General features: G+C 45.3%; 1 protein-coding gene across 1 annotated transcript in view; it reads right to left on the bottom strand.

Moving 5' to 3' along the window:
- Window positions 1–15,226, bottom strand: part of CWF19L2 (CWF19 like cell cycle control factor 2) — a 125,723-nt gene that overhangs the window by 40,585 nt on the left and 69,912 nt on the right. Inside the window, exon 13 of the mRNA XM_077298403.1 lies at window positions 14,070–14,282. Coding sequence (XP_077154518.1) covers window positions 14,070–14,282 — 213 coding nt within the window. The remainder of the gene's footprint in view (window positions 1–14,069; window positions 14,283–15,226) is intronic.

Consider the following 15,226-nt stretch of genomic DNA (forward strand, 5'->3'; position numbering starts at 1 on the left):
GCATAGTATATTGGCCAGCCGCATAGTATATTGGCCAGCCGCATAGTATATTGGCCAGCCGCATAGTATATTGGCCAGCCGCATAGTATATTGGCCAGCCGCATAGTATATTGGCCAGCCGCATAGTATATTGGCCAGCCGCATAGTATATTGGCCAGCCGCATAGTATATTGGCCAGCCGCATAGTATATTGGCCAGCCGCATAGTATATTGGCCAGCCGCATAGTATATTGGCCAGCCGCATAGTATATTGGCCAGCCGCATAGTATATTGGCCAGCCGCATAGTATATTGGCCAGCCGCATAGTATATTGGCCAGCCGCATAGTATATTGGCCAGCCGCATAGTATATTGGCCAGCCGCATAGTATATTGGCCAGCCGCATAGTATATTGGCCAGCCGCATAGTATATTGGCCAGCCGCATAGTATATTGGCCAGCCGCATAGTATATTGGCCAGCCGCATAGTATATTGGCCAGCCGCATAGTATATTGGCCAGCCGCATAGTATATTGGCCAGCCGCATAGTATATTGGCCAGCCGCATAGTATATTGGCCAGCCGCATAGTATATTGGCCAGCCGCATAGTATATTGGCCAGCCGCATAGTATATTGGCCAGCCGCATAGTATATTGGCCAGCCGCATAGTATATTGGCCAGCCGCATAGTATATTGGCCAGCCGCATAGTATATTGGCCAGCCGCATAGTATATTGGCCAGCCGCATAGTATATTGGCCAGCCGCATAGTATATTGGCCAGCCGCATAGTATATTGGCCAGCCGCATAGTATATTGGCCAGCCGCATAGTATATTGGCCAGCCGCATAGTATATTGGCCAGCCGCATAGTATATTGGCCAGCCGCATAGTATATTGGCCAGCCGCATAGTATATTGGCCAGCCGCATAGTATATTGGCCAGCCGCATAGTATATTGGCCAGCCGCATAGTATATTGGCCAGCCGCATAGTATATTGGCCAGCCGCATAGTATATTGGCCAGCCGCATAGTATATTGGCCAGCCGCATAGTATATTGGCCAGCCGCATAGTATATTGGCCAGCCGCATAGTATATTGGCCAGCCGCATAGTATATTGGCCAGCCGCATAGTATATTGGCCAGCCGCATAGTATATTGGCCAGCCGCATAGTATATTGGCCAGCCGCATAGTATATTGGCCAGCCGCATAGTATATTGGCCAGCCGCATAGTATATTGGCCAGCCGCATAGTATATTGGCCAGCCGCATAGTATATTGGCCAGCCGCATAGTATATTGGCCAGCCGCATAGTATATTGGCCAGCCGCATAGTATATTGGCCAGCCGCATAGTATATTGGCCAGCCGCATAGTATATTGGCCAGCCGCATAGTATATTGGCCAGCCGCATAGTATATTGGCCAGCCGCATAGTATATTGGCCAGCCGCATAGTATATTGGCCAGCCGCATAGTATATTGGCCAGCCGCATAGTATATTGGCCAGCCGCATAGTATATTGGCCAGCCGCATAGTATATTGGCCAGCCGCATAGTATATTGGCCAGCCGCATAGTATATTGGCCAGCCGCATAGTATATTGGCCAGCCGCATAGTATATTGGCCAGCCGCATAGTATATTGGCCAGCCGCATAGTATATTGGCCAGCCGCATAGTATATTGGCCAGCCGCATAGTATATTGGCCAGCCGCATAGTATATTGGCCAGCCGCATAGTATATTGGCCAGCCGCATAGTATATTGGCCAGCCGCATAGTATATTGGCCAGCCGCATAGTATATTGGCCAGCCGCATAGTATATTGGCCAGCCGCATAGTATATTGGCCAGCCGCATAGTATATTGGCCAGCCGCATAGTATATTGGCCAGCCGCATAGTATATTGGCCAGCCGCATAGTATATTGGCCAGCCGCATAGTATATTGGCCAGCCGCATAGTATATTGGCCAGCCGCATAGTATATTGGCCAGCCGCATAGTATATTGGCCAGCCGCATAGTATATTGGCCAGCCGCATAGTATATTGGCCAGCCGCATAGTATATTGGCCAGCCGCATAGTATATTGGCCAGCCGCATAGTATATTGGCCAGCCGCATAGTATATTGGCCAGCCGCATAGTATATTGGCCAGCCGCATAGTATATTGGCCAGCCGCATAGTATATTGGCCAGCCGCATAGTATATTGGCCAGCCGCATAGTATATTGGCCAGCCGCATAGTATATTGGCCAGCCGCATAGTATATTGGCCAGCCGCATAGTATATTGGCCAGCCGCATAGTATATTGGCCAGCCGCATAGTATATTGGCCAGCCGCATAGTATATTGGCCAGCCGCATAGTATATTGGCCAGCCGCATAGTATATTGGCCAGCCGCATAGTATATTGGCCAGCCGCATAGTATATTGGCCAGCCGCATAGTATATTGGCCAGCCGCATAGTATATTGGCCAGCCGCATAGTATATTGGCCAGCCGCATAGTATATTGGCCAGCCGCATAGTATATTGGCCAGCCGCATAGTATATTGGCCAGCCGCATAGTATATTGGCCAGCCGCATAGTATATTGGCCAGCCGCATAGTATATTGGCCAGCCGCATAGTATATTGGCCAGCCGCATAGTATATTGGCCAGCCGCATAGTATATTGGCCAGCCGCATAGTATATTGGCCAGCCGCATAGTATATTGGCCAGCCGCATAGTATATTGGCCAGCCGCATAGTATATTGGCCAGCCGCATAGTATATTGGCCAGCCGCATAGTATATTGGCCAGCCGCATAGTATATTGGCCAGCCGCATAGTATATTGGCCAGCCGCATAGTATATTGGCCAGCCGCATAGTATATTGGCCAGCCGCATAGTATATTGGCCAGCCGCATAGTATATTGGCCAGCCGCATAGTATATTGGCCAGCCGCATAGTATATTGGCCAGCCGCATAGTATATTGGCCAGCCGCATAGTATATTGGCCAGCCGCATAGTATATTGGCCAGCCGCATAGTATATTGGCCAGCCGCATAGTATATTGGCCAGCCGCATAGTATATTGGCCAGCCGCATAGTATATTGGCCAGCCGCATAGTATATTGCCCAGCCGCATAGTATATTGGCCAGCCGCATAGTATATTGGCCAGCCGCATAGTATATTGGCCAGCCGCATAGTATATTGGCCAGCCGCATAGTATATTGGCCAGCCGCATAGTATATTGGCCAGCCGCATAGTATATTGGCCAGCCGCATAGTATATTGGCCAGCCGCATAGTATATTGGCCAGCCGCATAGTATATTGGCCAGCCGCATAGTATATTGGCCAGCCGCATAGTATATTGCCCAGCCGCATAGTATATTGCCCAGCCGCATAGTATATTGCCCAGCCGCATAGTATATTGGCCAATTACTTCAAAGAAAAAATTGACCACATTCGACAGGAAATCATTTCCCAATCTCTTCATACCAAGCACTGTCCTCCCTCCCCCACTGCATCTAGTTCACTCTCTGACTTTGAACCAGTTACAGAAGAAGAAGTAAGCAGGCTCCTTGCATCTTCTCGCCCGACCACTTGCACCAGCGACCCCATTCCGTCGCATCTCCTCCAGTCCCTTTCCCCGGCTGTCACCTCTCACCTAACAAAAATATTCAACCTTTCCCTCACTTCCGGTATTTTTCCCTCCTCATTTAAGCATGCCATCATACATCCACTACTTAAAAAGCCCTCCCTCGATCAAAATTGTGCCGCTAATTATAGACCTGTCTCTAATCTTCCCTTCATCTCTAAACTCCTGGAACGCCTGGTCCACTCCCGTCTTACCCGCTATCTCTCAGATAATTCTCTTCTCGACCCTCTTCAATCTGGTTTCCGCTCTTTACACTCTACTGAAACTGCCCTCACTAAAGTCTCTAATGACCTACTAACAGCTAAATCTAATGGTCACTATTCCATGCTAATTCTCTTGGATCTCTCCGCAGCATTCGACACTGTGGATCATCAGCTCCTCCTCACTATGCTCCGCTCCATCGGCCTCAAGGACACCGTTCTCTCTTGGTTCTCCTCCTATCTCTCTGGCCGATCCTTCACTGTTTGTTTTGCTGGTTCCTCCTCCTCTCACCTTCCCCTTACTGTTGGGGTTCCTCAAGGATCAGTCCTAGGCCCCCTCCTCTTCTCTTTGTATACTGCCCCTATTGGACAAACAATCAGTAGATTTGGTTTCCAGTACCATCTCTATGCTGACGACACCCAATTATATACCTCTTCTCCTGTTATCACGCCGACCTTTTTAGAAAACACCAGTGATTGTCTTACCGCTGTCTCTAACATCATGTCCTCCCTCTATCTGAAACTGAACCTGTCAAAAACTGAACTCCTCGTGTTCTCTCCCTCTACAAACCTACCTTTGCCCGACATTGCCATCTCTGTGTGCGGTTCCACCATTACTCCAAAGCAACATGCCCGCTGCCTTGGAGTCATCCTTGATTCCGAGCTTTCATTCACCCCCCACATCCGATCACTGGCTCGCTCTTCTTATCTGCATCTCAAAAACATTTCCAGAATTCGCCCTTTTCTTACTTTCGACTCTGCAAAAACTCTTACTGTCTCACTTATTCATTCTCGTCTGGACTATTGTAACTCTCTACTAATTGGCCTACCTTTTATCAGACTCTCCCCGCTCCAATCTGTCCTGAATGCTGCTGCCAGGATCATATTCCTCGCCAACCGTTACACCGATGCCTCTACCTTGTGCCAGTCATTACACTGGCTACCCATCCAATCCAGAATCCAGTACAAAACTACTACCCTCATCCACAAAGCACTCCATGGCTCAGCACCACCCTACATCTCCTCTCTGGTCTCAGTCTACCAACCTACCCGTGCCCTCCGCTCTGCTAATGACCTCAGGTTAGCATCCTCAATAATCAGAACCTCCCACTCCCGTCTCCAAGACTTTACACGTGCGGCGCCGATTCTTTGGAATGCACTACCTAGGTTAATACAATTAATCCCCAATCCCCACAGTTTTAAGCGTGCCCTAAAAACTCATTTGTTCAGATTGGCCTACCGCCTCAACGCATTAACCTAATTATCCCTGTGTGGCCTATTAATAAAAAAACAACAACATAATCACGTTCCTCCATCATGTTCTCATACACTTTATGCAGTTAATAGCCTCTGTGTCTGTACTGCTACACACTTAGGCTGTTAACTGGTTCATGCAGCTTTACATGAACACCCGAGCCTTACACTATGGCTGGTCCAAATAACTAAAGCAATTGTTACCATCCACCTCTCGTGTCTCCCCTTTTCCTCATAGATTGTAAGCTTGCGAGCAGGGCCCTCATTCCTACTGGTATCTGTTTTGAACTGTGATTTCTGTTATGCTGTAATGTCTATTGTCTGTATAAGTCCCCTCTATAAGTTGTAAAGCGCTGCGGAATATGTTGGCGCTATATAAATAAAATTATTATTATTATTATTATTATTGGCCAGCCGCATAGTATATTGCCCAGCCGCATAGTATATTGGCCAGCCGCATAGTATATTGCCCAGCCGCATAGTATATTGCCCAGCCGCATAGTATATTGGCCAGCCGCATAGTATATTGCCCAGCCGCATAGTATATTGCCCAGCCGCATAGTATATTGCCCAGCCGCATAGTATATTGCCCAGCCGCATAGTATATTGCCCAGCCGCATAGTATATTGCCCAGCCGCATAGTATATTGCCCAGCCGCATAGTATATTGCCCAGCCGCATAGTATATTGCCCAGCCGCATAGTATATTGCCCAGCCGCATAGTATATTGCCCAGCCGCATAGTATATTGCCCAGCCGCGTAGTATATTGCCCAGCCGCATAGTATATTGCCCAGCCGCGTAGTATATTGCCCAGCCGCGTAGTATATTGCCCAGCCGCGTAGTATATTGCCCAGCCGCATAGTATATTGCCCAGCCACGTAGTATATTGCCCAGCCGCATAGTATATTGCCCAGCCGCATAGTATATTGCCCAGCCACGTAGTATATTGCCCAGCCGCATAGTATATTGCCCAGCCGCATAGTATATTGCACAGCGACGTAGTATATTGCACAGCAACAGAGTATACAGCACAGAGCCACGTAGTATAGACTTAAAATAAAAAACAAACATATACTCACCTTCCGAAGGCCCGTTGAAGTCCTGGCCCTGAGTGCGGTGCACGCGGCAGCTTCCGGTCCCAGGGTTGGTATGAGCGCAGGACATGTGATGACGTCGCGGTCACATGACAGTGACGTCATGGCAGGTCCTTCTCGCAGGGCCTGTGATGACGTCGCGGTCACATGACCGTGACGTCATGGCAGGTCCTTCTCGCATACCATCCTTGGCACCGGAACCTGCCGCTTGCATGGCGCGGTCACCGGAGCGTCGCGAGGAGCGGGAAAGGCGACGGAAGGTGAGTATATAATGATTTTTAATTTTTTTTATTATTTTTAACATAAGATCTTTTTACTATTGATGCCTCATAGGCAGCATCAATAGTAAAAAGTTGGGGATACACCGGGTTAATAGCGGCGGTAACGGAGTGCGTTACCCGCGGCATAACGCGGTCCGTTACCGTTGGCATTAACCCTGTGTGAGCTGTGACTGGAGGGGAGTATGGAGCGGGCACTGACTGCGGGGAGGAAGGAGAAGCCATTTTTCCACCGGACTGTGCCCGTCGCTGATTGGTCATGGCTGTTTTGCTGCGACCAATCAGCGACTTGGATTTCCGTGACAGACAGAGGCCGGGACCAAAGAATATCCGTGACAGACAGAAAGACAGACAGACAGACGGACAGAAAGACGGAAGTGACCCGTAGACAATTATATAGTAGATTCTGGGGCGAGGGAATAAGTTAAAACTGTTTTTTCCATGATGCCAAGCTGTAACATAAGTGATCAGTCAGGATCAGTCACCACCAACTTCCAGAATGAAGCACAGTGTCACTTTTTGCTATGCAGAGCGTCACTCCCGGCCGATGAATGGGGAAAAAGAAGAATATGGAGGAGTGCTGTGAGGAAAGAGGTATTATGGAGGGAATAAGTCATGGCACTTGTGGGAAAAGTATTCTAATGGGTAGAAGTGATCATATCACCAATACACAGGATAGGTGATGACGACAATATCTATGGGGATCCAACCACTGCAACACCGAACAATCCTCAGATTGTGGCCCTTCAATCCCATGGTGGAACGGACCGCCAAAACTCTCTCTAAATTTGTTTTCTCCATCATAGGGAAATAATGAAGTGGCGGTTGCACTGGCACTCCATTCTAGAAGGGATAAACGTGCCCCATTCCAGTGATCAGCGGGGGTCTCAGAGGCTGGAACTAGAGGTAAGCCAAAAAAAAAAAAAATGCTCAAAACCCATGTCCAGAAGACAGATCTTCATACCATGGCCTCTGGAGAGGAGCCCAGCCAGCAGATCGCTACCTTCCGGCATCCGCAGAAATTCATTTTGGTCACTCAGCCTGGTGCAACGTTGTGAGTCCATCACGCCACAAGGAGGACGTCACAGTAGGACATCAAAGATCAAAAGAGGAGCCACGGAAGTCATCAGGTAGGAAGCGGGTCGCAGGGCTCCTGTCCAACACCTACAGAATGCTGACCTGGTCGCTCGACCATGGGCCTGAGGAATTCCCTCAAATATTGCTGATAACTTCTAACTACCAGAAAACCCCTCTAACTAAAACCGCAACCCCATTGTTCTTGAAACTAGTGATTATCAGATCTCCGGTCATCTGTTCAGCTCTGCACAACCCATGATTCAGCCCGAGGAATTCCCGAAAATAACCTTCATGCCGCTGTATAGCCCTATAGTTCATGCATATGTTAGAGTAACTGAACTTAGCTTTTTTTATACATATATATTTTTCCCCTTTTTTATGTACTTTAGTGGGAGTCTTGGCACGCGGACCCCACTGATATTCAGACCATTAATCTCCCAAAAAACAGCTGAGACGTGTGCAGGTCAGGAGCAAGGAGCGCACAGTAGTACAGATGCTACAGGAAGCCCATGGGGTCGATTCATTAAAGGCTATCGGTCACCCCCTGGGACGCTTTTCAGCCATTATTATGGGCATACAGGTAATAGAATGGTTAGAGTAGTCCTACCTGTATGCCTTATAGCTGTGTGGAGAAATAGTAATAAGTACAGGGTCTCCACCTTCATCACAGCCTGCACCAAAAAATGGCAGCTGGTGGAGTAGCGTCTGGTGGAGTAGCGTCTGACCAGCAACTGAAGGACAACTTTTCCAAGTGCCATCCGCTGACATACTCCATCAGTAGTCAGCAGCCTGTAAGGAAGGAGCAGAACTACAAACCCTTACATATTAGAGGCCCTGAATCTTCACTTGTGTTTTTTGTTCTTTTAAGGTCACTTTTTTTTTTGTCTTGTGGTTTTTGTTTCCGTTTTATGCACCGGTTCTATGAATTTTGTGCAAAGTGATCTTTTTTTTTTTTTTTTTCCTGTCTTTGACCCATTTTTCAACCTTTACACAAAAAGTCACGCCTCAAAAATGCTGCCAAAAATAACTAGGGAACGCAATATTGCTCCAGGGATCGGTTGGAACTGGAGTATAATGGTGATAAATTTTACAATTTTTTTTTATTTTTATTTTTTTATAAAAGTCTCATTTGGTGAATCCGTCTAAAACATCTGTAAAAAGTAAAAAAAAAACAAACAAAAAAAAAAACACAAAACAGAAAAGTAAGCAAGAGACAATGAAATATGGGACAAATCCTTTAAAAGAATTTGTAAAAAAAGAGTCACTAATTGAGAGCAAATCATGCCAAAAAAAAAGATAAAAATGTGATGAACAGGGTCCATAGTGGAGAACCCCTTACTTTCTGGACATTACCCGACATGACCCACTGTGCGGAGGGATCAAGCAAGAATACCTTTATAGGGGGTTCACACGTTGTTCAAGTGTTTCAAAATCATTTCATTCTTGCCATGATTTTGCAAAAAATAAAAACACATACCATAGCCACAAAGTGTGCCCACCCATATAGCGCCCAATTGTCGCACACTTATCTTAGAAAACATCCCCCTAATCACCATGCAAGTAAGCTCTGACACCGGCCTCGAGATCCTCGGGACAGATGCGCTAATGTCACCAGCATGTGATCGGGGTACAAAAGCCGCTCTGTATTTATTCTATAATAATAATATTTATTCTCGCCAGTAAAAGGTCATTCTCCCAAACACTAGCCCAAAAGGAGCAGGACTCCGCATCTCCTCTCCGCAGCCCCCGGCTTACAGGCCAGATTGTTTTCATATGCTAAAACACTGAAATCCATGTTGTGCGCGCCGGCAAACGGGGCTTGTTTGCAAAATGTGGTGAGACAATCCCCAAGTGCCCTGATATTTATACTGGAGAGGAATAGATTACATTAAGATGTCTTTTCTCTGACTCATGCGTTCCTGTCTATTGTCTCACGCTGCTGGCTTGAAGGCTCGCTCCGCTCCCTGGCTAAGCCTGTAAGCCTGCGAAACGTCTCACTGAAATCAGCCAATACAAAAAACACATATAGAGTATTCTGTAAAATTATATATATATATATATATATATATATATATATATATATATATATATATATATATATATATATATATATATATATATATATATATATATATATATATATATATATATTACACACACATACATACACACACATACATACATACATACACGCACACACTAGATGTTTCCAGCCAGCTAACGCTCGGCACGCTCATTGCTATCTAACTAACGCTGCTGGTGATTAAACTAAAGTAAATAATGACAACATTCAATAGCGCTTACGCAGGCGGTAAATTAACTTAAAAAGAAGTTAATAACAATAGTGTGGTGATGTGTTGGGGGCGGGATTGTGTGTGGTGATGGGGTGGGATTATGTGTGGTGATGTGGTGTGGGGCGGGATTGTGTGTAGTAATGTGGTGCGGGATTATGTGTGGTGATGTGGTGGGGGGCGGGATTATGTGTAGTAATGTGGTGGGGGGCGGGATTATGTGTAGTAATGTGGTGGGGGGCGGGATTATGTGTGGTAATGTGGCGGGGGGGGCGGGATTGTGTGTGGTGATGTGGTGGGGGTGGGATTGTGTGTGGTAATGGGGTGGGGGGCAGGATTATGCGTGGTGATGGCGGAGCTACTGTGCAGGGGGCGGGATTAGCGAGTAATCACGATGCCTCATATATAGATAATCTATCTAATATATATATATATATATATATATATATATATATATATATATATATATATATATATATATATATATATATATATATATATATATATATATATATATATATATATATATATACATATACATACATACATACACACATACATACATACATACACACATATATACATACATACACACACACACACACACGGGCTGGACAAAATAATGGAAACACCTAACATTTTGGCATCATAATCTTTGAACATGTGATAAACATGCAAACCGTGACATATGGTAATGTTTTGTAGTTGATTATTTGTGTTATGTGATGTGTATGTAAATTAACTGTTTGTTCTGCATAATTGTAAGAACATTGATGAGAACCTGATACCAATGGCAGACCTCTCGGATTTTCAAAGAGGCCAAATTGTTGGTGCTCATATGGCAGGAGCTAGTGTAACAGAAAGTGCCCAAATGCTTGGCGTGTCAAGAGGTACTGTCTCCAAAGTAATGACTGCGTTTGAAAGAGAAGGAAAAACATCCGCAGCAAAGCACAGGTCCGGCCGAAAGTCAAACGTGACTGAGAGACCCCCTCGGACTCTAAAGCGAATTGTGAGAGAGGATCGCAAGACCACGGCTCCAAAAATCACTGCTGAGCTCAATGAACACCTACAGAACCCAGTTTCCACGAAAACTGTTCGTCGGGAGCTGCACAAATCTGGATTCCACGGAAGAGCTGCAATTAGAAAACCTATGCTCTCAATGACAAATGTTTCCAAGCGTTTAGAGTGGTGTAGAAACCTCCAGAATTGATCCCTCGAGCAGTGGAAACATGTGATATTCTCAGACGAATCATCGTTTACCCTATTTCCGACCTCCGGCCGAGTGTACGTTTGAAGACAGCTGAAAGAAGCATTCCATCCAGACTGCCTTCTCCCAACCGTTAAACATGGTGGAGGTTCTGTGATGATCTGGGGTGCTATTTCGTTGAGATCCGTTGGGCCAATGATATCCCTTCATGGGAGAATTAACAGCCGAGATTATTTAGGCATTTTGAGCGACCCAGTGCATCCAATGATTCAAGCACTGTTCCCAGAGGGGAACGCCATCTTTCAGGATGATAATGCACCAATTCATACAGCTAGAATCGTTAAAGCATGGCATGAGGAACATTCTAATGAATTTGAGCATCTCATCTGGCCCCCACAATCCCTAGACCTCAACATTATTGAGCATTTATGGTCGATTTTAGAGATTCAAGTTAGATGTCGATTTCCGCCACCATTGTCGCTCAAAGAACTGGAGGGTGTTTTAACTGCAGAATGGGCTAAAATTCCTTTGGAAACAATTCACACCTTGTATGAATCCATACCTCAGAGAATTGAGGCTGTAATCGCCGCAAAAGGTGGACCTACAACATATTACACTAACTTTTGTTGATGTTTCCATTATTTTGTCCAACGTGTGTGTGTGTGTGTGTGTGTGTGTGTGTGTGTGTGTGTGTGTGTGTGTGTGTGTGTGTGTGTGTGTGTGTGTGTGTGTGTGTGTGACATGTAGAGGCTGAAGTTTTTGCCCACTCGCTCTCGCTCAGTGACAATGGATTGAGGAGTCTGAACAGCAACTTTCAAGTCTCCTAACAGATTCTTGGGATTTAGGTCTGGTCTGCGACAGGGCAGCTCACACACATGAATATGCTTTTTCTCTAAACCCTCCATTGTAGCTCTGCCAGGATGTTTAGGGTCATTGTTCTGCTGAAAGATAAACCTGTACCCCAGTCTCGAGGCTTTTGCAGGTTTTTCTCCAGGATTGCCCTGTATTTACCTCTATCCATGTTCCAATCAACTCAGAGCTTGCTTGTTTTTTTTTTTTTTTTACTAACCTTACCCTACTTTACTCTTCTCCACAACTTTATCCCTGACCTGTCTGGTGGGCTCCTTGGTTTTCATGATGTTGTTTGATCCCTAATATTCTCACACAAACCTCTCGGAGGCCTTCACAGAACAGCTGTAATATACTGAGAATAAATAACACACAGGTGGACTCAATGTATTAATTGTGTGACTTCTGGAGGCAATTGGTCACTCAGGATATTATTTAGGGGTATCAGACCACAGGGGGCTGAATACAAATGCATGTCACAATTTTCAGAATTTTAACCCTGTAACATTTCCTTTACACTTGTTAAATACTTTGTAGATCTTATAAAATCTCAATAAAATACATTTAGACTTGGATCATAATCCAGTTTTGGGCTCCACATTTTAAAAAGGATATTCAAAGCTACAGTCAGCTCAAAGGCGGCAACTAGATTATTTCAGGGGATGGAAGGTCTCATATGATGAGAGGTTGGAAAAGTTGGGCTTGTTTAGCTTAGAAAAATAAGTCTCAGAGGAGATCTCATTTATGTATAAATGTTCAAAGGACTGGCGCATGACTTATTCCTTCCAAGGACCTTAATAAGGACCAGGGGGCACTGATTACAGGTGGAAGAAAGGCGATTTCGGCAGCTAAACAGCAAAGGGTTCTTCACAGTTAGAGCAGTCAGACTGTGGAATGCCGACCACAAGAGGTAGTAATGGCCAACACTATAACAGCTTTTATATAAGGGCTGGATAATTTCCTCAGCAGAAATGGCATTGTGGGTTATAGATAACATAGTGACAAAGAATATATAACTGGTAGAGAAAGGTTGAACTTTATAGACCTAGGGTTTTTTCTTGACCTATGTAACCCTGCAACTAAGTTTGTAGGTGTAATGCGAAAATATGTGAAAATGTTCACGGAGTATGAATACATTTTAAAATCACTGTATACATACAAATATTGGCTTTTATCCTAAGTCATGTGACAAGGCTCGGTAGAGTTGATATTGACTTTTAGGATGGCTACTATAGGTGGCGCTAGAGTTCTAGACCTCTTCCTCTCAATTTGTATACACACACACACACACACACACACGCGCACACACATACTAGAGGGTCTGGAGAATAAACATAAATTATATATACACATATGCACATACATATTTTAAATGAGCAAATATTTTAAAAAAAAAATTATAATTATCTGCGCTTGATTTTTATTTTTTTGAACTCTTGCTCAGAGTTACAGTATGTCTCTAAAAAGGAAAATAAATTGGGGAAATTTTATCACTATTTCTTTTTTAATGTTACACCTTTTCATGGCATTAGTGGGTTACCAATGGAGCTCCAGTAAGGCTACGTTCACATTAGCGTTCGTCGCCGCATGCGTCATGCGCCCCTATATTTAACATGGGGGCGCATGGACATGCGTTGCACTTGCGTTTTGTGACACATGCGTCACTGTGGTGCATGAGTCAGGGCGCAGAGGACGCAGCAAGTTGCAGTTTTTTCTGCGCCCAAAACCATGCAAAAATGGACGCATGCGTCACAAAACGCTGCGTTGTGCATGCGTTTACATTTGCGTTGTGCGTTGCGTCGCCGACGCTGCGGCGCACAACGCAAATGTGAACGTAGCCCAATTGGTGCTTCTGTGCTGGGTTTCGCCACAGTAACCTCGTTGTGGTGCTAATTAGTCATGTGATCACCAACAGAAGCAGCAGCGGCACTACCGCAGGGAAAGTGGAGCTGGAGAATAGGCGCCCTACACAACCACGTGTCACTCCACGGCATGTGAAGGACTGGTACATTGAAAAAGTGTAAAATCCCTGTATAAATTGACGTGCAGCAAATTTCAACTCTCCAGCACCGACCCACTGCCGTAGAGGATTTTACTGTAACATGTAGTGGAATTTCCACAGCAAAAATGTATAAAAATGTAAAGTCCGCTGTGTGCTTGCCCCTAAGAACCTTCCCCTTAAAGTCCCTGGGGGTAATTGCCTGAAATCATCAGCTCTCACCTTCACTCCTATAGCAATGATCAGGTGCTTTGGCAGCTCAGCATTATCGAAGCAAAACGGACATTTTTCCATTCTGGCAGCCAGTCTCCGATGCTCGGCCATGGCTTGTTGCCTCTCTCTTTCCTCTTCCTCATTTGCTCGCTCTTTCTTTGCAGCTTTTGAGACAAACATATCGTCCAGGGTGTAGTAATCCTGGTCAGTCTTTTCTCTGAGCTGGGAAAACAGAAAATGTCCATCAAATTAAGAGCCACAAAATTTAGAAAACATGTCACTTGCTCAAAATAAAATTAAATGCATTTTAGTTTGAAAAAAATCCCTGAGTTCCCCTGATTCTGACGCTCTTTTCCATTTTGTGTATTGCCACCCTGTTGCAGAGATATTCATGTTTGTTTCTTCTGAGTGCAGTATGTGAAATCTCTTCTTCTAGCTCAACTGGACGTTTCTTCAGAGTCTTCTTTGGGGGGTGAGCGCTTTCACACCTCCCTCTCAAATGCGGCCAATCACAGCTCATCAGCTGATCTAGCAGTCTCAGAGGCTGCTGAGCTGTAATTGGCAGCATATGGGAGGGAGGGATGAAAGTGCGCACCCCCGGAGAAGACTCTGAAGAAACGCAGAGTTGAATTCTCTCCACAAGAAACAAATGTGAATATCTCTGCAATGGAAGCTCTAAATACTTCCATTCAAAGTTTCTCCAGCAGATTTACGTGAAAGTGAGCAGACCTGCATAGCCCCTTTAACCCCTCTACTATCCTAGCCCACCAGGTAACACACCCTCCACTGCAGTAAAGCATGAGGCAAACAGACATTAAAACCTTCCTCTGTCTTACAAGCATCAGAGAAATGGATTTTTACATCAAGATAAGCTGACAATAATATCTTCCATTACCCCAGACCACCAGGGAAGCTGGCTGTAATTAATTTACTAAACGATCCCACTATGGAAGCTGGCAGAAGTCCATTTGCTGCTCTAGAATATTGGGGTGATCTCTTAATGTGAGATCTTAGTGATTGCCTGCCCCTGACCTGATAAGTATGAGCCAAGTGCATGCATAAAAGACAGACGTCGGACGCAGGGTCAGATGTGCGCTCCTCTCTCGGCAAGAGCTGGCACAGAACTGAACTTTATTAGTATAGACAAAAGATCATGTAGGAGGCAG

This window comes from Ranitomeya variabilis, chromosome 3 (assembly GCF_051348905.1).
Source record: "Ranitomeya variabilis isolate aRanVar5 chromosome 3, aRanVar5.hap1, whole genome shotgun sequence".
NCBI classification, from domain to species: Eukaryota; Metazoa; Chordata; class Amphibia; order Anura; family Dendrobatidae; genus Ranitomeya; species Ranitomeya variabilis.